Source organism: Nanorana parkeri, unplaced genomic scaffold (genome assembly GCF_000935625.1).
Source record: "Nanorana parkeri isolate BGI_ZX_2015 unplaced genomic scaffold, ASM93562v1 scaffold45, whole genome shotgun sequence".
NCBI classification, from domain to species: domain Eukaryota; kingdom Metazoa; phylum Chordata; class Amphibia; order Anura; family Dicroglossidae; genus Nanorana; species Nanorana parkeri.
In genome coordinates, this window is record NW_017306313.1 from 1839399 (window position 1) to 1861178 (window position 21780).

General features: G+C 42.6%; 2 protein-coding genes across 2 annotated transcripts in view; both read left to right on the top strand.

The window, feature by feature from the left end:
* Nucleotides 1–4540, top strand: part of OSBPL8 (oxysterol binding protein like 8) — a 230757-nt gene extending 226217 nt beyond the window's left edge. Inside the window, exon 26 of the transcript XR_001942119.1 lies at nt 4531–4540. The gene's annotated coding sequence lies outside the window, so the exon portion shown is untranslated. The remainder of the gene's footprint in view (nt 1–4530) is intronic.
* Nucleotides 4541–13252: 8712 nt separating this feature from the next.
* Nucleotides 13253–21780, top strand: part of BBS10 (Bardet-Biedl syndrome 10) — a 50144-nt gene continuing 41616 nt past the window's right edge. The window contains exons 1-2 of the mRNA XM_018572663.1: nt 13253–13446; nt 14817–16228. Coding sequence (XP_018428165.1) covers nt 13253–13446; nt 14817–16228 — 1606 coding nt within the window. The remainder of the gene's footprint in view (nt 13447–14816; nt 16229–21780) is intronic.

The following is a 21780-nucleotide window of genomic DNA, read 5'->3' on the forward strand; positions in this document are numbered from 1 at the left end:
AGCTTCAGGCTAGGTCCTTCTGTTTTAGGTGGAGGCTAGGTAACTGAATGGTCATCTCTCCTGGTTGGAGTTCCCAGCTCTGCTACCTCTATTTGACATTAACAAGCTACGATTGGGCTTTTGACTCTACTTGCATTATAAGCAATGTAAAATAAGTTTAAAAATGGAGACTACAATGATGAAAGCTGGGAAATCGGAGATCTCATTGCCAGTCGCTAGTTCATTGGAACAGAATGGCACACATGTTATTAGTGCTGTTATCATATGGGTGATGCACCCACCCAAAACTGGAATGTTTCAATAAAAAGTACATTCCCTTTGCAGAATTTTAAAACAAAAACTCCCAACATTTTGAAATATTTAATTTTTTTTCCACCTAGGCTTTCTTTATGTTTAGGATGTTTGATGTGTTTTGTAGGTGCTGAGGGAGATGAATCGCCTAATGGCTTCTTATATCTCATAGAGAATCTATTGGTGAGAGGTGTGTCTGTGCACGTACATTCCCAAGTCCATGGTACTGCCTTCATGAGAGATCTCTTATTTCCTGTTTGCATTTTTAATTCATTTTATGCAGTAAGCAACAGGAGGTGTGGAAGCACTTAAAGGTGGCCAAGAAGACCCAAAACTCGAAAGTTGTTGGGAGCAGGGCCTGTGGAATTGCGGTATGCACATTTCACGAGTGCAGATTCTAAGAGATAGAAATGGCCGATAGTGGACTCAGCTCACTCCACTTATGGGAATAATAACACTTTGTAGCACTATTTAGGTGATATGTCTACAGCACTAGGAAACAGAGGTACCTATTCTGGAGTTGTCCATTATTCAAAGTCCTTCTTTTTTGGGAAACGTGCTATCCTTTTTAACTGTATAAGCTGTATAAGCCACCGTACATTTAATTAACACCCCTTTTTTTCTTGAAGTAGAAAACAATGGATAGATTGCAGAAGCTGATAACAAGCAATCCATAATTAACCATTAATCTGATAACAATAAGGCGTAATCTGTTTGCTATTAGTGGCTGCACCTTCTGCATCAAGTTAATACATGCCGTAGTGTATATCGATCTTGTGCAGCCAGTTTGTTGAAAGATGTTTCAATGATTGATTGTCAAATAATCCGAACTCAGCTTTAGTTTGCCAAATTGAAGTGGAGAGGAAACCAAGGCACATGAATGCAGCTTCTCCAGCCAATGCAGACAGAACATTCCTCACATGCAGAATCCTTATGTTACAGTAGGCAATACTTCCACCATGTGGACAGTTAGGGGATTGCTGCATGTGGCTCTTTTGTTTCTTACCACATCTCAAGTACTAACATAACCATACGATTGCATGAGATATAACATATGTCATCTATAAGAAATGGACAATCCCTGTATACACCCCCCACCCCTAGCTTTGGAAATCACATTTAGGGCAAGCATATCTGTAGGTAAATGTTAATCAAGAACTGCAGTAAGAACTTCATGTTTCAGTAGTATCCTCACAAACCCATTTTGCTTTTTAGTAGCTAAATCTCAAAGCCATTTTCTGTGACCTCATTGCAAAAAGGGATGTATGACGCTCTTCTGTAGCTGGCAATGACGATATCAAACACATTGAAACCTGTTGTGTCTTCACAGTAACAAAGCGACTGAAAATCACAAATCTATATTGTGTGGACAGGAATCTTCTATTCCTGCGTGTACAGAGACGCCATGAAATGGTGAAAAGTTGAACCTGTTTCGAAATAAAGTGCACTCCTAAATTGTCTTTCTTAATGTAAATTGTATATTTGTTACTTGAAATGATAACAACATAGCAATATTTAAACCTTTTACTTGTTAATCCTGTTTCCATATCGCTCTGCAGTTCCACAAATGGCAGATTTCCATGTTTCCTATATAAGCCATAGGGGAGAAGTCCGAATATTTGTTAGATTGCAATGTTGTGTTTTTACGTTCTCATTCATATAATAAAACTTTTGTATTTATAGCCTCATAAGGCCACAGGGAATGGAAATTTGAATTTTGTCACTAGGCAGAGGATCGGATCTAATGTACCGAGGTTTGTTTGTAGCAGTTGCAATAGGTACATGAAATTTAGCTGGGACTGAACGGATTTGTTACGCTGTGTGTAGACCCAGGAACTCCGCTAATCTCAGCTAATTACTAATAAACTGCACAGCTTCAGGCACTTTTTTAAGTCCAGTTCAAGTTCTGATAGTATGTTCTCTTTATGTCCTCTAGAGGGGTGCTGGGAATGCCTTCTTTTTGGTAATGTTCTCCTGTTAGGGCCGTGTCAGGTGGGTGATTCAATCACCAGCATCAGAAATTCAACTTCCATTCCACATAAGAAGTCGTTGTTTGAAATGCTGATTATATTCTATTGCTACTGAGGGAATCACAATCTGACATGGGCCTTAGATGCAGGTTCCAAGTATCTTCAAAGTAGACCCACCTAGTACAGGAAATAGGACATAGTATTGTGATCATTTTTCTGTCCATTTTCCATGTTATATCCTACACTTGCACTTTTTTGGCTAAGACTGAAAGCCCAACAGTTGTTTGAACATAGCTATATGTGCCTTTTTGATAAATGAGCGTGTTGAAGAAGTTGGGTTTGTGCCATATACACACGATTGCAAGAGACTCTGTGTTTTTACTCTTCAATAAGAGGACTTTCCTTGTTTCAGATTCTGAATTCCTTTTCTAGTGCAGGCGAAATATTTATAGCTCTTCAAGTCAATCTGCTTCCTTTTGATTGCCTGACCTGCCAGAGAGGTGGCAGAAGAGCAGCAATGTCAGATGGAACCCTTGACTTGGTTGGATTTGAGTTTATTTACTGGTTGTAATTACAATCAAGTCACAACAATTTGTGATATATCCTTAATAGCCATAGCAACAAGCAGTGACCTCGGACACAAGAGTGTGACTTTATTGTGATCTAAAAAATATATATCTATATATAGTAAATGTATATATCTATATATGTAAATATATATATATCTATGTAAATATATATATATATATATACATGTAAATATATAGATCTATATATATGTAAATATAGATATATATATATTTTCTATTGCATTTCACATTTTTTTAATACCGAACCTTAAGTAAACCCAATCCCGGGTTAGTCATGGCTACAACACATGCACTGGATAGTCCACCCAACAATGTCAAGGTTGGGCATAGTCTGACGGAAGGTTTCTTCACTTATGTTTTCTTCTACTTAATACCTTGTAAACTGGACTTCTGTATTTTTATGCACGCTTGTTATTTTACCATCAATGCTTGTTTTTTTTTGTACTGTTACATTTTTAAACAACTTATTAGAGACTGTTATATAAACTGAGTAAGACCAGTGTTGTGTATTGATAAAGAGCCAGAACCCATGACAAAAATGAATGTAAGTAAAATAAAATAAAAAAGACAAAACTGTTCATCTATAGAGTTTATTGCCGATTCTATATCTGGAGCCTCTGAGCGGGAAGACTGTATCTCATAACTACACACGTCATCGTTCAGGAGACGTGTAAAGTGTCACTGAGTGAGGATGAGATGGGCTAGGCTAGGAGAATGACACGTTTTGTCTTTTTGTAGCATGTTAAATGTTCATTTGTCTTTAACATCTTGTCCAATGGCTTTTTGAAACTTAAAGCACTACCACTGGTCCGTAGTTTTGTATTTCCAATTAGAATAAAAATGTGATCATGAACAGTAAGGCTCGTTTGTTTTGTGAATTGATTACGGGTTGGGTCATGCACTTTACTGTCCGAGCATTATCTTTCTTTGGTTACTGTTCACATTACGAAGGTTTATATCAACATACATAGAAAACGTCTTAGTTTGCCCTTCTCCAGCAAACAAGTGTGCTCACCACTGCTGCAGCCTTTGCAGCTTCTTCTGGATCAGTGACTTCTTTCTCCGGCTGCTGAAGATATAACTTGTGTCCATGCGCTCTGGAATTACGTTATCCCTGCACTTGGCTGAATACTCAGGGAATTTACAGATGCTAAGGGTGTAGACGGCACTGCACATGCACCACAGGCAGTCTACATATTGCTACAACAAATGAAAGGAGTCTCTTTGTGGCAGAAGAGACATACAAAATCTTCTAACAGAGAACTGTAAGTGCTTGCTTGTATCTAGGTTCAAAAATAATGTTATACTCGCCCGATCCTGCGAGCTGGCTTGCTTTCAGAAAGGTCCCTTCCACTTCACTGTCGCAGCTGGCCGGCTCAGAGGATCGGGTGAGTATATCTTTGTTATTTTTGAACCTAGACACAAACGAGCACATAACCCTTGTAGTGAGGGGGTGGCCAAAGTGCAAGGGTCAATAAACATTTTACCTGGAGTTCTACCATCAAGAAAACAGGATCAGGGTTAGCCTTTAGTCTCCATTCACACCTAGGCATCAGCGTTTCCACGCATTACACGAGCTCCCTCCGGTCCCCTCTCCGCTGTCAGAATGCGGAAGTGTTGTATATTACATCACTTCCGCATTCTTGTGTCACTCTCCAGCTTCAGATGCTGGAGAGAAGCTGATGAGGCAGATCTGTGCTTCATCAGCTTCTTCAGGGGGGTCCTAGGTGACATTAGGGGTCTTGGAGACCCCTGATGTCTCCATAAAGAGGACCTGTCACATATTTTGCTATCACATAAGGGGGTTTTCTAACCCCCCTATGTGATAGCAATAAAGTTTCACCCCCCCAAAAAAATGTAAAGTTACAAATAAAGAATTAATTTTTTTTAAAGTCCCCCCCATACATACACGCATGCAAACAGGCGTCGGGTGCGCATACGTGTGAAAACGACGATTTCACCCATTACACCGCACATGTTATATATGGCCGTGAACGTCGGAATGAGAGCAATAATTGTAGGGCTATCAATCACTGATAACACTAAACTGATGAGGGGTAAAAGCTTTTAAAGCGTCGCCCATGGCCAATTTTGGGCATGGTCATTTTTTGCGATTTTGCGGGTGCGCGCAATTTTAAAGCTTGACATGTTTGGTGTCTATTTACCCGACCTGACCCCGTCTTTTTATATTTTACCAAAAATATGGGTGATAAATGGGTGTGGTTACTGGGGGTGTGGCCACTGAGGGGTGTGGTCACTGAGGGGCGCTGTAAAGCTTTCTCGCACAGGGCGCCTAAAGGCCTAAGGCCGGCCCTGGCTCCAGATTCTCTGCTCCAGTTTTGATAAATTCTCCTCAAAGTGTTTGTGGGTTTGGTCAAATAAATTGATGCCACCTTTAACCAGTTGACATCCGCGGTGTTAAACCCCCTTCCCATCCAGGCCATTTTTCAGTATTCAGCGCTGCGGTACTTTGACTGACATTTATTCCGTCATGCAGCGCTGTACTGAAATGAATTTTATACCCTTTTTTGGGGACAGATAGAGCTTTCTTTTGGTGGTATTTATTCACCACTGGGGGTTTTATTTTTTTACTATATTAAGGAAAAATTACCGAAATTTAAAAAAAAAAACAGTTAGATTCCAGGTTTATCTGAGCACCTTCACAGTGAACTGTCCTAGAAAGACTATAAATATTTTTATCAGTAACCTATCAAATTAAAACAGGTTTTAAAGTCAGTAAGGAATCATGGAAGGAGTCAATAAAGGTTTAGGAAGAAAAAGTTAAAAAAAACTAAGCGATCCATGGACTGTACACCTGTGGTGTTTGTGCTAATGTTTACATCCATCCATACAGTGCAGATGTAACGATTGATTTTGGCACCTAGCACCCTTTGGGTACTCGGATGCAGTCCGCTTCTGCCACCTAGTGTCCTTTGGTTGTTAGTACACTGGGCAGATTCTGGCTGCTAGGATGCAGACAGCTATAGCCACCTAGTGTCATTTGTTCCTCGGATAGAGTCCTTTGGTGCTTAATATCATTCTTCCCAACCTCCGAGATGAGACAGAGGGACACCTTCCAGTACAATATATTTAGGCAATGGATACACCCCCAGTGATGCAGACCATTAATAATGTATATGCCAAAAATGACTGATCAAATTGTTGTTGTTTTTTTCACCATTACTTTTCCTTTGTCACTGGCTTTAAAAAAAACAAAACAACCCAGCAAACAAGATAAGATGAAAGTTTTAGTCCTTCCTTCTGGAGGGTGGCTACTTTTGTTCCCCATGGTCCCTGTGTGTGTGTGTGTGTTGTAAAGTAGCCACCGCTCCAAGCACACTCCCTTGATGGACTACAATCTCAATACAAATCAGTAAACTAAACGTGAGACTGTAGTCCATCACAGGAGTGAGCTTGGAGCGGTGGCTACTTTACAACACAAACAGGCACCATGAGGAACAAAAGTAGCCACCCTCCAGAAGGAAGGACCGTGTCAGTACCAATTCAGAGATGATTTGAGGATCTACAGCTGAGTGATACACAAAGAAGATACATTTTTGTTAATAGTTAAGGTACTTGAATGCAATCACAATGGTCATTGGAGGTTTCTTGGCGCAGGGCTGGACATCTTGCAAATGGAATATCTAAGAGATGTAAGATTTATGATTTATTGTGTGTCTGATATACTGTATAAACTCCCTATACATTATCTGGGCTTACTCTGATGTAAGAGGAGAGTCTCATGCGAGTTTGACTTGCATTCTTGAGTTGATATTATGGTAGTTATCTAAAATATGGGTGTCTGTTTTTGGAAAGGGGCACATTTTCTGTTGATACACCTCTGCTGGGCAACAAAATAAATGATGGCATAGTGTTTCGTTTTTAACTACCTATCTGAGGTTGAGTAGTAGCCGTAGCCACCAGGCCAAATAGAATGAATCTGCCCAGCTGGGACATAACCGTAAGAATGTGACAGAAACGCTTCACCGCCCAATTTAAAACTAAAAAAAAAAAAGTATTGGCTTCAGATGCACTTTGAATCTTCTATTAGCAAAGTGAAAAACTCCAGGAAAAATGTTAACAGCCATTGATTATTTTTATCACACTTTTTAATATGTTTCTTTGCGGCTTAACAAAATAGGAGTCTTTAAATGGTGCATATATTGGGGGAAATGGGTGTGGTTACGGGGGCGTGGCCACTAAAGGGTGTGGCCACTGAGGGGCGCTGTAAAGCTTTCTCGCACAGGGCGCCTAAAGGCCTAAGGCCGGCCCTGGCTCTGTGGCAGCTGGCCGGCTCAGAGCTTCAGGTGAATTTATATATACTGTTAGCACCTAGACAAAAAGGAGCACTTACAGAGCTGGATTTACCATTAGGTAGAGTAGACACATGCCTACAGGCGCCCATGGAGGGGCACCTTACAGGCACCTACTCTAACTAATTCCCGATGTTGTGTCAAGATACAACACCGGCAATAGCAAGAAGGGTGCATTCTGCACAAAATGCACCCTCCTGCTCCGAGACCAGCGGCACCTACAGGAACCGCCAGCTTCTGCAAATGCAGTAGGAAGGACCCCAGCGCTGCGTAAGGCGGCTCTGTAAAACGCCTGTATGATGCAGGCAGGTGTTTAGGGCAGCCTTACGCAACACCGGGGTCCTCTGCATATGTGAAAGCTCATGGGTCCTGCAGAAGGTAAAGGAGCCGGCTCAGATTTCTATTCGTGCCTACAAGTATGCCTGGATTGGGAATCGGGCGCTGAGCACTTAGTCCTTGCTGTGTGGAGGAAGCGCTACAGTACAATGCTGCCTAGAATGGCACCCACATGTCACTATGTGAGCACTGTTCCATCCAGCACAGTGGATTGCAAAACGCTGATGCTGGAAGAGAGGAGCCATGCAAGGTGGCGGGTCATGAGACGTTGCAGCTGTAAGGACCCACCTTGGATTCCTGACACACAGGAATCCTCAGCCACAGCTTCTAGCCCTGTGTGCATGCATCCTACAGGAAAATTCGGCGTGAGAAAGCACTTGTCGGTTTGCCTCCATACTTTGTACAACGTGTCCCTCTTGCCCACCCCAGGAAGATGGGAGGCATATTGTTCACAGCCATTGCTAGAGAATTGTAAGAGAAGAATGCCATGCGGCCGCCATATTCAGGGGAACAATGGCAGCCTACGTATCTGTCATTGCATTTGAAAACTGACATCATACACCTAGCCCGGGCACGTTGCCATAGATACGTACGTGTGTATTTACGTGCGGACGCCGCCTGTGCTGAGAAAGCGTGGGGCTCCGTTGTCTGTAAGCGCTTCCGGTGAGTGGAGTGCGTTTCACACTGGGTAAGTCCCGGAAGTAGGATGTGTGTATCCGATATGAGCCGTCCTGTCCTCGGATACTTCCACCTGTATGTATGTATGTGTGTGTGTGGCGGCATGTCAGAGGACGCAGGGGAAACCTGTGGAGTGGACATGTGTTCCCTGTATAATGCTCTGGTATTGAGAGCAAATATTGGATTACCTGGCAGTCCTTAGAATACAGGACTTCATCCATGTTCTGCAGCTGGACAGTTTCTTCATATAGGTTTGACTTTTACAGCTTTTCCAATACTACTTTTGCTTTAAATAATTTTGGACTCGTACCCTTAAAGCGGACCTTCACCCTCTTTCTCTCAATTCACTGTTACCCCACTCCTCTGTAATAATTGGATATTGTTTATTTTTTTGAATTACCTTTTTTTCAGAGGGAACCCTCTGCGCAGTTCCTGGATTCTCACCTAGGTGAGAATGATTTATGTATTGCCCATTTCCTCTTGGGGTACCCACATCATGAATCCCAGGAGGGCTCAGGGTACTATATGGCACATGTGCTGCAGATCATCATCAGGGTGCTGGCCGTCTCTTTCTGGTTCCTGCAACTGGCCACCTGATGATAATTTGTAGCACATACACCAGGGGGCCAGCTTCAAGAACTCAGAAGAGAAAGCCAAAAGCGATGAGGTCAGAGGACATTTTTTTTTTTTTTTATTGCTATCTGTGCACTCATTGTGGAGATTAACCCTCACTTTTTCGAATGTCTGTTTTTGCCGCATCAGGAGGTAGGGAAAAGTATTGAAGTACCTGTCCAGTGACTGCTACTAAAGGTGACATTTCCACTCCATTTATAGAGATTTCTTGTCTCTGGGGCAGCTAGTAAAGGGGAACTCCCCAGTAGAGACAGCAAAAAAGAAAATGACTGAAGTTTGAATACTTCCTCACAAAATAAATAGGTAAGAGTTCTTGTTTAATTACTGCAGTGTTGCAGGATGAGGAAAGAAAGAGTCTGACAACAAAAATGCCCTTGCAGTGTCCACCACACCATGTTAATTTTTGCCTAGAGCTAGGGTCCCTCCATGTGTGTGTGACCAGTCCCTTGAAGTCTGTCTTCTAAGACACTCTGGCTGTGGTCGCATGCTTACCTCCTCCACATACAATGCAGTACGTGTTGACACTGGAGGACAACCCAGAGCGTCAGGGAGCAGAGGAGAGCACTGGAGTGGGGAATAAGGTAAGTAATGCATCCTCTTTCTCTATCCCCTATAGTTAATGAGGATTTAACCCTTGGGCGTGGTTTATGGGACTTTTTCCAGGCCAGAGTTCAGCCTTAAGGTGGCCATACACTCTACAACCATCGCAAGACTTTAGTTTTGCGATGGTTGTAAAGGGATTAAAAAAACGTACGATCTGCCTATCTTGGACAGGCAGATCGCACTCTCGATCATCGCAAGCCCGCCCCCCCTGAGGGGCGGGCTTCCGATGACCGCAATGCTGAACGTGCAGTGTGCGCGTGCGCACACCGGCCCGTTCAGCATTTGTCTTCCGAGCACCGTTCTAACCAGTCAAGAATCGTACGATTCCCGGCTGGTTTTCGAACATGCTGGTTCGACAGAAGACGTGCGACCGTACAGTAGAAACGGTCGCACGTCTCCGTTCACACTGCTCGATTATCGTACGAAAACCCGATCGCATACGATTTATCGTACGATAATCGTGCAGTGTATGGGCACCTTTACTGAAAGTAAGGCGTTCATGTAATCCTCTACATAAGCTTTAGAAATCATACACACCTCTAAATAAAATACCATGTGGGTCTGCTCTTGTATAACCTTGCCAACATTTACACGATCATATTATCTTCCATTTGTTCTCGGGTACATTTGCAGAAGAGATCCAGTTTTCTATGGGGGAATACAGTTCCTACTCCTATAGTTCCTGGCAGAATCAGTCATGAGAATAGTCTGAGTGCAGCATTGTGTGCCGCTCTTCTCTCTCTGATATTCCTGCTGTTTAGTCCAGCACTCGTGGGGATAGGAGCGCTATTCTTGTGTAAAGAATGAGTGTTCTCTGTGCAAGCACTGTTCTGATGCAGCTCTACCCGTCCTGGAGAAATTACCATAGAGATGAGGCTTTTGTTTGCAGAAGCATTATAATGTCCATGTTTTGTAAAATAAAAATACCTTAAAACTAATTTGCATTCAGCTTTCTTGTAGTAAGGTGGAAAATTATACAGCTATACAGCATGGTTGGTTGTTGTCTGAGGTTTGGATTAAAAACATGTTTTTGATTAGTTTGTGTGTTGGGACATATTGCTTCTGTATTCAAGTGTGTATTTTTCTATTTACTGTATTTATGCACTCTAAATATTTAATGCTCATGCATGCTTAAAGCTGAACTCCAGCCACAAAATCTTTAGATTTAGTATTTTTTAGATGGACTGATTAGAGTTTAGATCAATAAACAGAGATGTCCCCTGCACACCATACACCAATCGGGACCGATGCTTGAAATAGCAGCGGTGCTTGCAGTGATGTCCACGGATGGCGCCATGCAAATCCAGAAATTATAGCAATGAAGATCACTAGCATTCGCAGAATGGAATAAATCCAAAAGTTATTTTTATTGTAGAACAACATCACATGTATCATATAGCCAACATTTGGGAACCACGCAGGGTCCCTTCATCAGGGCAAACCTAGTGCTGTGCATTTAGGCTTCATTCACATGGATGTGCAGAGCTGTACAGTGGGCAAACCTGCACAGAAACCTGCACCCGGGAGGGACAGCTGGTGTGCGTTGCTGCCTGTTCAACTCAAAGACAGGATGTAAGCCTGAACTTGCACATCCGTACAGGTATGGATGCATGCCCTTGGACAAAGACTGTCTGGGGGGAATTTATCGATACTGGAGCAGCCAACATCAGGAGGAGCTTCTCCTCTTTAGTTTCTTCAGTTAAGCTTTGAAAATGAAAGGGGGCTTTAAAAAACTTCCAAGGAAGTTTGGGTCAGTGTGTAGACGCATCTTATCAGCACCAGCTATGCCTTAGATTTCTACATTGTGTAAATGAGGCCTAAAACAGTACATTCAGCTCAATGGGCTGCCAATGCAACAAAAAATGGAGCTACATTACTTTTTCTGATGAAGTGCATCACATTGCATGTTAATGCGTTATAGTGCATTGAGGTGCGCTGCAGCACACGTGTGTTAGAATTGCTTGGTCTTGCCTTGAGGTGCAGTTGAAATGAATAGCATTGTAACACACTAATATACAGTATATTAGTAATTGATGTAGATATACAATATTTTTAGTTAACAGTCCAGAGTGGAAATCCCATATTCCTCTTTGGAAAGTTTTACTTTAAAGCTTAACTCCAGCAAATGGCTAAATACACAGCACAGTATGGGGAGGAACTTTTTATCTTGCAGTTTCACTTACAGGTCTCTTCACCAGCTTGTGACTGGGCAGAGAAAGGAGTACACTGATGATCTCACCTCTCTGTCACTCTTTTCTCTCTCTCTTTCTTTCACTTGATCCTTGCACTTCAACACAACTGATTGTCTCCTTGTGCTGCTTTTTCCTCCTCCCTCTCAGCTCTGCTGTACAGGCTTGTGTTGATTTAAATAGGGAGGGTAATGAATAAATGACATGGCAGGCATTACTTTTATTGGCATCAGCTTGTATATTGGATATGATTCCCACATTATGTATAACTTGTGTGACTGAGATTGTGTCTGAGGGTCGCCTAAGGAAGCAGAGCAGAAAGGGATTCTGCTAAAAGCATAGAGTTTATTCCCTACTACTAGAAGCACTTGACTGTACGCATTTTCATGTATGAACTGTACGTATTCGATTTAGACACCACATAGGGAATAAGATAACAAAGAATTATTACTACTGCTGGACCAGTTTTAGTAGGGACTGTATCCCTCAGGGTTGCTGTGATTCTTTATTCTACAAACCAACATGCAAATGTTGGCTTTATGCAATAACATGGATATGTGTTTTAAATGTGGCGCTATTGGAGATTAAAGAACATGTTTTGTTACCTTTTTAAAAGTCCGATCTAATTGTGTTGAGAAAATAAGGGAGACATTCAGTAACAGTGACGGGAGGAAGAAGGAATGGACTACAGGAGTGGGGAGGTCACTGCACTTGTATTCCATTAAGAACTACAAGTCCCTCTGCCATGGTGGCAGCTTGGACTTGTTTCTCCATTCACAGGTCCCGTCAAAGGATGTGACTGTGTGGGCAGCAGCCTGAGGAGGTTGTGCTGTGACCATGTTTTATGTTACACCCTCAATATGGGTGTAACATGAAACATGGTCAGAAAGGTAACTTAGCCTTTAATAATTACCTGCCAACTTTTTTTGTAACCGGCAGACATATCTTTCTTTCTTAAAGAAGAAATCCGGGGATACATTCTTAACCCTTGCTGTGTGGGTGTAGCCCCACTACAAGGGTTAAGTTCTCACCCAATGCCGAGCGACATACCACCGCTGGAGTGGAGGAGGAGACATGCTGCATGTGACAGGACTAGGAGCTCGCTGGCTGAGGGGTTCGGGTGAGTATAACTTTGTTATTTTAGCACCTAGACAGAAATGAGTTCTTCTCTAAAATGACAGAATAATGCCCTCTCCTAGAATGAAGACATTTCTGGTGCATGTGACAGATCTTGTCCTCTACTTACAATACCTCCTATATAACCATAGCCTTTTAGAAGGTTTTCTGCCTAAATACTTCCTTTTTAACAGTTTAGTGTAAGCAAGGTACTATTTCTAGAAGTGGGATCTCAATAGTATAGGAACATTTAACTTATCTTGAAGACCTTCCTAATGGGCATGTGGCAGAAGGATTTTAATTATGTATTCTCTGATGATTTGGAATGACCTTCTTAAGAGCTGTTTGGCAATTACATTAACAGGCAATGCCGGTAAGATTGTATAGTGATGATACTTGATACCTATATGTTATCCCTATACTTTCCTGCAGTATCCATCTGCTGTTTTTGTTAAACATCAACAGAACTGCACTCATTATATTGGATTTAACGTGGCTGTGTATAAGCTGCGTTTCTTGTTTTGACAGCAAAAATGCATCAGCATATAAAGCCTTTGGACATATCTAAAATTCTACAAGTGGCTGAATCATTGGAGAACACTATATGTCGCTGTTTTGGTCCAGAAGGAGGACAGGTTCTCTTTATTAAATCCACTGGAGAGCTTATCATTACCAAAGATGGAAAAAGAATACTTGAGTATCTCTTACTGGATCACCCAGTTGCAAGGTAAGTGATTTTATGGCAGAGAGAGGCTAAGAGTAGCAACTACTTCAAATTCACATTTACACTGGTCTACAATAAGTTCATAGATAGTTTGCTGTAATCTTAGGTTAGGCTCAATACATTTAGATCTTGAGCTAACTGCACTGAAAGTCTTTCTTCCAATGAATTTACGTTACAGTTAATGAAGTCATAATACAAAAACTCTTGCAGGGTTATCCACAAAAGGGTGAAGAGGTTGGAGAAGGCAGGAGAAGTGAACAATCTGGGCCAACATAGCTGAATTGGACAATTTTTCGAAAATCGGCTATGTTGTTCTAGATCAGGGGTCTCAAACTCAATTTAGTCGGGGGCCACTGGACACATTTTCTAGTCCCGTGGGGGCCACTGCTATATACGGTACCAGTGTTGATGTATGCACATGTTACAAGCGGCAACTGTCACCTATTCAAATTTATGATCGGGTTACAGATGCTGCATGTAAACGCCTGCACACTGCATGTAATCATGTGAAAGGATTACATGTAGTTGGGAATCTGTCACTATCCCTGGATACACAATTGTGTATCCAGGGATAGTGATTGTTTTTGTAACTGCATGTAATCAACCCTCCCTCCAAAGCCTCCCAGCACACATATTAATGAAGCCCCCCCTCCCTCCTTTTTTCTTCCAAGCCCCCTCGCCTGCTTTCATCCGTGCAGGGAGGAGGCACATCATCATGCCCTGGTGATCTACCGGTGATCACTAGTAAGGTCTGCACTAGACCTTACTAATGATCCATCATTCGGCCGGAGCTCAGAACTGACAGAGCTCTGGCCGAAGCTGACAGAAGCAGCTCTGCATTCGTCGGAGATGCAGACCGTGTAGCTGCTCCCGCAAGTCGGGCACGCGGTCCGTGACCGTGTGCCCGACTTGTCAGCTGGCTGCGGGCCACTTAGTACCGGCTCGTGGGCCGGTACTTTGAGACCGCTGATCTAAAGCTTTAAAAAGAAAAAAGGCTGTTGTGCAATAGCATCAATTATTAAATAAGTGTTGGTTGTTTACTTTGTTTTCTTTCTTGAGCATAATAAATTAATTTCCTGCATCTATCGGCCTGTAAAGTGTGCGTGACTACTGACGCCCACATTCCCCCTAGACAGCAGTTTATCTTTATTGTACGGTATGTATGCACTAATTCCAGCAGCTATTACATAAAGGGAAACAGGTCTGTTTTACATACACATATGAATTCTGATTACAGTGTGCAGTTGGTTCCTTTTCTGCTTTTGATGTTTGTATGCATCGAGTGAGAACAGCTGATGCAGAAAAAGGAACCGATCAGTCACAGACAATAATAAAATGCAAAGTTAATTGTTCTAAATTTTGTTTTGCCTTAGAATAATCGTGGACTTTGCCTCCAAGCATTACAGTGTTACTGGGGATGGCGTGAAATCATTTGTCTTGCTGCTGTGTGCTTTCCTCCGAGAAATCCAGAGAGCAGCCGAGAAAAATGAAGACCTAATTTTTTCCAGGAGCTCGGCAGTGAAACTGACATATAAAAGTAAATGTCATGTGTTAAGACGAATAAGCGATCTGCTGTTGACTTTTCAGAGCACAGTGCTGGAGCCCATTATAAAAAGGGGCCTAAGACCGCACTTTCTTTCCGTGTACACAGACATGAAAGGAAATGTTCCATTGTGCAGAGCCTCTCTACAACAAACACTGGATACATACTTCTGTGGAAGAAGTGCATGCAACAACCAGAGCTTCATTAGTAGACTGGCCTGTGATTATCTTTATAAATGTTTATTTAGTGCTGATGGCATTCTGGACGTAGTCAGCTTTGTGGACAGATGCTTCTCTGAGCTCCACACACAAGTTCCAGGTTTTGCAGTTGATAATTCCAGGATTCTGCCAGGCCTAGTACTTCACCGAGATTTTTCAATATACTGTCCAGTAGAGGGAGATCTGCAAGCAATTATAGTGACAGATCAAATCCATCAGTCTCTTTCTGCACCCGGCATAGGCTTTGTTATTGTTTCAGATATTCAGCTACAGATTTCCCAGCAGCATCTGGAACAAAGGACTGAACATATAATGAAACAATTGCAGGATAATCACATCAAGCTGATATTATCAAGTGTTAAACAACATGAAATAGTTAATTTCTATGCTAAACTGCATGGTATATCTATAGTAGAATGCATCCCATCAGAAGATATTGATCTCCTGTGCATAATCACTGGGGTAACTCCTGTGTGTACACCACTCCGTGGCCATCTTCAGAATAACTCTTTTCTGGTAAAGACTTGTCAGCCCGTTTTACTTGGTGACAAAAAGTACCTACAGCTTGTTTTCAGTGGCTCATTGGCCTTCAAGCCACACAGCATTGTGTTGTATGGGCCTATCAGAGGTCTGACTGAGCAGATTGCTTCATCTTTTCATGGTGCTTTTAAAATGCTTAAACAGTTATTCCAGCCAGTAGATGCCAGTTGGGAACAGCCACTAAATAACCCAGACTTTTGTAAACCAAATAGAAGATCGTCCATGGACGAACAAAGAGTAACTTGTAGCAATTGCCAGAATGACTCAGACTGCTGTGACTGCCATCTGCAAAGAATGGATCAATATACTCCTATACAGTGCACACACAATGTACCAGGAGACATTTCAGAATGGGCAATACGAGAACCAGCAGATAGCATAAGCACTTGTTCTCAGTCATGTACAGGTACATATAATATGTGTTTACATCAGCTAGAACAAAGCCTTCAACAAGCAGCAGAAGCAGAACCCTCACATTGTTTAGGTCATTCAGTGAATCTAAGAAGAAAATTACCTGCAGATGTTATATCTACAAATACTGGATTAGTAATTCCAAGTGGCGGAGTATTTGAAATATTATTGCATCATCATCTCCACAATTTTGCAAAAACGTGCCAAGAGCCAGAACTTGCAAAGATTTGTACTATGTTTGGAGAAGCCCTCTTATGCATTCCCAAACATATCTACCAAGCCAAGAAGAGAAGGGCTTGTTTTCCACTTGTATTTAAAGAATGCACTGATGCTTTGAAAAGCATGGAACCTATAGACAGAACCCAGACAGGCCGTGAATCAGTGTCCTGCAAGTACCAATTATTGGCTTCAGTGCTCCAATGCATTAGTAAACTTGTGACAATAGATTTAATTATTGGTGTCAAGAAAGGACCAAACAAATGTTAGTGTGAAGCAACCGACTGAGGCCATTTGACATGCTCAGCTGATAATTCTGTAGTTGTGCTCAGTATCTCATCCTAATGTTGTCTTTATTAAGTACCAACAATTTACAGCACTTTACATACTCTACATCAGTCCTTGCACTTAAGGAGTTTACAATTCAAGGTCCCTATCACACATGCATACATACTCCTAGACAGGAGTCAATACCCTACAGCAGTAATGAATTAAAAGGAGTTCCAGTGAATACAATTTTCTTCGAGCTGATGTCCAAATTGCGATTCAGACAGAACGGTCACTCACTCTGTGTCCATACAGCAGTCCACCATTTAGGCTGCACTTTGTGTATTTCCAGGCATAGAGCTAATCCCAACGCATTGCACTGTTTATTTTTTGTTAGAACTCCCTCTACTGGGTACATAGTAGGCACACATGTTCATTGGCATCAGATGCCATGGCAGCAGGGTTGGTTTTAAAGGAGAACTATGGGGTTAGGGCTTTTCCCCATAGTTCTCCTTAGGGTAACGGAAGGACACACACTAGCGTCCTCCCGTCACCCTAAGCTCAGTATACCGCGAGCTGTAGATCGCGGTATACTGAGACGCCGTAGTATTCCGTGAGCTGCTGCTCGCGGTGTACTGAGACGCTGAAGCGGATCCCGACAATTGTGCTGGGATCCGCCCAGCTGCGTGACTGACAGCTGGCTCTGCCTATCTAGAGGCAGAGCCAGCTGTACCCGCCCCTTCCTCCGTCCGTTCCGCCAGTCAGCGCTGGCGAATCGGAGGGGGGGAATCCAGCCACTCCCCTGTCACGGCAATGAGCCGTGACAGGATCGAGAGGTGAGCGAACGCTGGTATGTGTTCGCTCACCTCCCGATCTACTGAGCCGGCCTGTGACAGTCTCATTGTCACCGGTCGGCTAGAACTATGAGGTGAGTGAAAAGCACTCACCTCATAATTCTCCTTTTAATTTTTTTGTTTTATTATTTTTCACTTTTTGCTATTACAAAGGGGCTAACATGCCCCTATGTAACAGCATTTTAAAGTGACAGGTTCTTTTTATAGCGCTATCAGGGGTCTATTAGAACCCTGATGTCTCCCCTTCACTCCAGCACAGGAATGGGCTTCATCTTCTGTTTATCCGGCGCTTCAGCTTCTGACAATTGAAGCAGAAAGCTGAGAACACAGCACTCCATGCTTCAGTGATCACCAAGAAGTAGATCGGGGTCGGCTTACGCTTTCCATGACACTGTCGTGGTCCTAGGCTCCTTAATGGAGCAGGGAACCCACAAGCCACGGGAGGGGGGTACAATAGCGGGCTTGTAAAAGTGATCTGGGTGGCTGTAGAGTTGCCCAAATCACTTATAGTTATAGCAACCACCCCTGTCTGAGGTAATTGGTTGCTAGGACGCCACCAGTCCTAGTAACCAATGACGAAGGGGGGGCTGGCAGTGCAAACACGAACAAGTTTCTGATGCTTATTTTATTTGTTGTTTTGGGGCACCACTGCTGATGTTGCGATTACAGAGGTATGTGCGGTTATTGCTATGAGCCAATATTGTATTGCTACAGTCTGCTTAGTGCTTTCATTACACTGACAGGATTGCGTTAAATTATAATAAAACAAACAAAAAAGGCGCCTCCTCAAATATTATTTGATAATAAAAATTGTGAAGTGGTTAAAACTTATTCACAAACATGTCAGAAGGGATGGCAAAATATCATCCATCAGACCCTCCAAGGCCTCGTCGAGTCATAATAAACCACTTGGAGAAAAGAAGAATCTTCCGATAGCACTGGACGAACCAGTGGTGTAGTATGCACTTATGTGTTTTGGGGATTAGCACCCCCTTCATCAGAGCTGAATATCAACATGTGTGCCCAAGTATAAATACCCTCAACAGCTATCCCGACCTCCAAAAAGCCCCTCAGCACACACCCCTAGCCATGCTGCTCTATATATATATACATACATACAGTATTTGTGGTCAAGTACACATAATATGGAATGTCATATCCGAGTAACGACCTGAGATGGGCCCTGGTTGCGGAACGGCTACACCTCATGACACAGAAATGTAAATGCTTTATTGTTACAAACAAATATGAACATGCGTCAAACCATGGCTAACTTTTTCACAGCAACAGATATTTCACAACTGGGGTTTGGAATGTAGCAGGTATAGCAAGCGGATTTCCACCTTTCTAACTTTTTCATGGCATGAGAAGGCACGTTATGTTGGGATGCTTCTGATACAGCTCCTATTCTAAAGGAATGTCCAGAAATTGAGCCCGGATTAATACCTAAATTAACTGCTAAAATGCAAACATGTCTCATGAAGTTAGCTGTAGACTAAGCAATATATACACACTATATTGCCAAAAGTATTGGGACACCCCTCCAAATGATTGGATTCAGGTGTTTGGTAAAATGTCCTTGCTACTAAATATTCCACGTTCAACTGTTAGTGGTATTATAACAAAGTGGACTGGGAACAACAGCAACTCAGCCACGAAGTGGTGGCCACGTAAAATGACAGAGCGAGGTCAACGCATGCTGAAATGCACAGTGCGCAGAAGACCCCAACTGACTGCAGAGTCAATAGCTACAGACCTCCAAACTTCGTGTGGCCTTCAGATTGGCACAACAATGGTGCGTAGAGAGCTTCATGGAATGGGTTTCCATGGCCGAGCAGCTGCATCCAAGCCTTACATTACCAAGTGCGATGCAAAGTGTCGGATGCAGTGGTGTAAAGCACACCGCCACTGGACTCTAGAGAAGTGGAGACGTGTTCTCTGGAGTGACGAATCACACTTCTCTGTCTGGCAATCCGATGGACGTGTCTGGGTTTAGCGGTTGCCAGGAGGACAGTACTTGCCTGACTGCATTGTGCTAAGTGTAACGTTTGGTGGAGGGGAGATGATGGTGTGGGGTTGTTTTTTTGGGCTTGACCCCTTAGTTCCAGTGAAGGGAACTCTCAAGGCATCAGCATACCAAGACATTTTGGACAATTTCATGCTCCCAACTTTACCTGCGGGAAAAGGTAGTTGAACTGTGTAGAACAGGAAAGGGATATAAAAAGATATCCATGGAATTGAGAATGATAATCAGCAGTGTTCAAACTCTAATCAAGAAGTGGAACATGAGGGGTTCTGTTGAAATCAAACCACGGTCAGGTAGACCAACTAAACTGTGAGCCACAACTGCCAGGAAAATTGTTTGGGATGCAAAGAAAAACCCAGAAATAACTTCAGGTGAAATACAGGACACTCTGAAAACATGTAGTGTGGCTTTTGCAAGATGCACAATAAGGAGGCACTTGAAGAAAGATGGGCTGCATGGTCGAGTCGCCAGAAGAAAGCCATTACATTACTATCCGAATGGCACTCCTGGAAGTGCCGTCAACACCGAAAGTGATGTAACGGAAGTAAAATTATAATGTTGTAGGCTTACTTTTCAAAGATTTATATTTGCTAGCCATGTGTGGTTCGTTATGTTCCGAATTGAAATTCGGACAAATTTTTGTACATTTGGATGCATCCGAATTTCCAAATGAAAATATAACAAATCCAAACTGTCCGATAATGCAACCGTATTTTTTTCCAAATGTCATTCTGAATGAATTTGTTGTTAAACATAAAAAAGAAAAAGTGTCGAGTCTGCTTCCCAATTCATACCAGACCCTCTAGGGGGGACCCTAACACCAAAAAGAAAAATGCATGGGGTCCCCCCTAAAATCCCTTGCCAGACCCTTAATCCGAGCAGCAGCCTGGCAGAACACCATACCAGGTCACATGCCCTCGACATATGGAGGGTGCTTTGCCAGGGGAGGACCCTCTGGAAAAGCACCTTGTCCCCCTGTCGATGAGGACAAGGTCCTCTTCCCCACAACCACCAGGCCAATCTTTCATAAAGGGGGCACCCAGATGCCACCCCCCTCCCAAATGAGTAAAGGGAAAGTTGTTACCCCTAGTCATTCACCAAATAAACACTCCAAATGTAAATAAATACACCACAATGTAAACAAAAGTCCTTTATTTGAAAAAACTAAAGTTTTTGACAATTCTATTTAAAAGAAAAAGTGTCCATTGATGTAATCCATAGGTCAATCACGTCCTCCAGTGTTGTATTTCCACATCAATCACGACTCTTGCCAACCCATCCAATCCTGACGGATGCCACCACAAAATGATAGCTTTGACCCGAATGTCAACAAAGGAGTGGAAGGAGTTGTGACATCATGGGACTTGTTCTGCCCATTTGTTGACATTCCGGTGCAGTGCTAGCATACTGACTCATTATAATAGCTCTGCTTCCGAATCCAAATAACATTCAGGAGCAGAGCTACTATCATTGACAGATCTGCTGCCAAATGTCAATAAATCGGCGGAACAAGTCATGTGGCATCACAACATGCTCCGCCCCTTTGTTGACATTTGGGTAAGTGCTGTCATTTTGCAGCGGTGTTTGCTGGGATCAGACAGGGCGGCGGGCGGCATGTTTTTTTTTCTTTCAGTGAGTCGGCGGCTGTCGTCCATTGTGATTGATGGGAATCTGCATCGCTGGTTGTTTTTTTTTCATAAAAAAGTCCAAAACCTGTGTTGTGTTTTTTTTTTTTTACAGTGTGGCGTGTTTATTTACAATTTGTCTGTTTTTATTTGGTGACTGAGTAGGGGTAACAACTACTACTAATTATATAAAGGGGCACCCATATATAGATAAGCCCCCCTGCCTGCAGACCCCCACAACCACTGGTGCAGTGTTGTGGGGGAAGAGACCCTTGCCCTCATTGACAAGGTGCTTTTCCAGCGGCCTTCTCCCAGCAAAGCACCCTCCCCATGTAAAGGGCACACTCTTGTCCTCCATTTTTTTTGCTTCAGGGTTCCCCCTACAATTCCTACCGGACCTAAATAGTAATTTTTTTTTCTAATGTCACTTTGCTGCAACGAAAATTATTTCGTAATTATCTAACACATCCAAATTAACAAAAATGTTGAATTCATCCGAATCCAAATCCCGAAACAAATTGACATTCGGACCCGAGTCCTGAAAAACGAGATAACCAAAAATCCAAACCAAACCACATTTTTTGCCGGCTTACTTATCGAATATTTGCCTTTTTGTTTATCCTAAAGGTGCCCATAC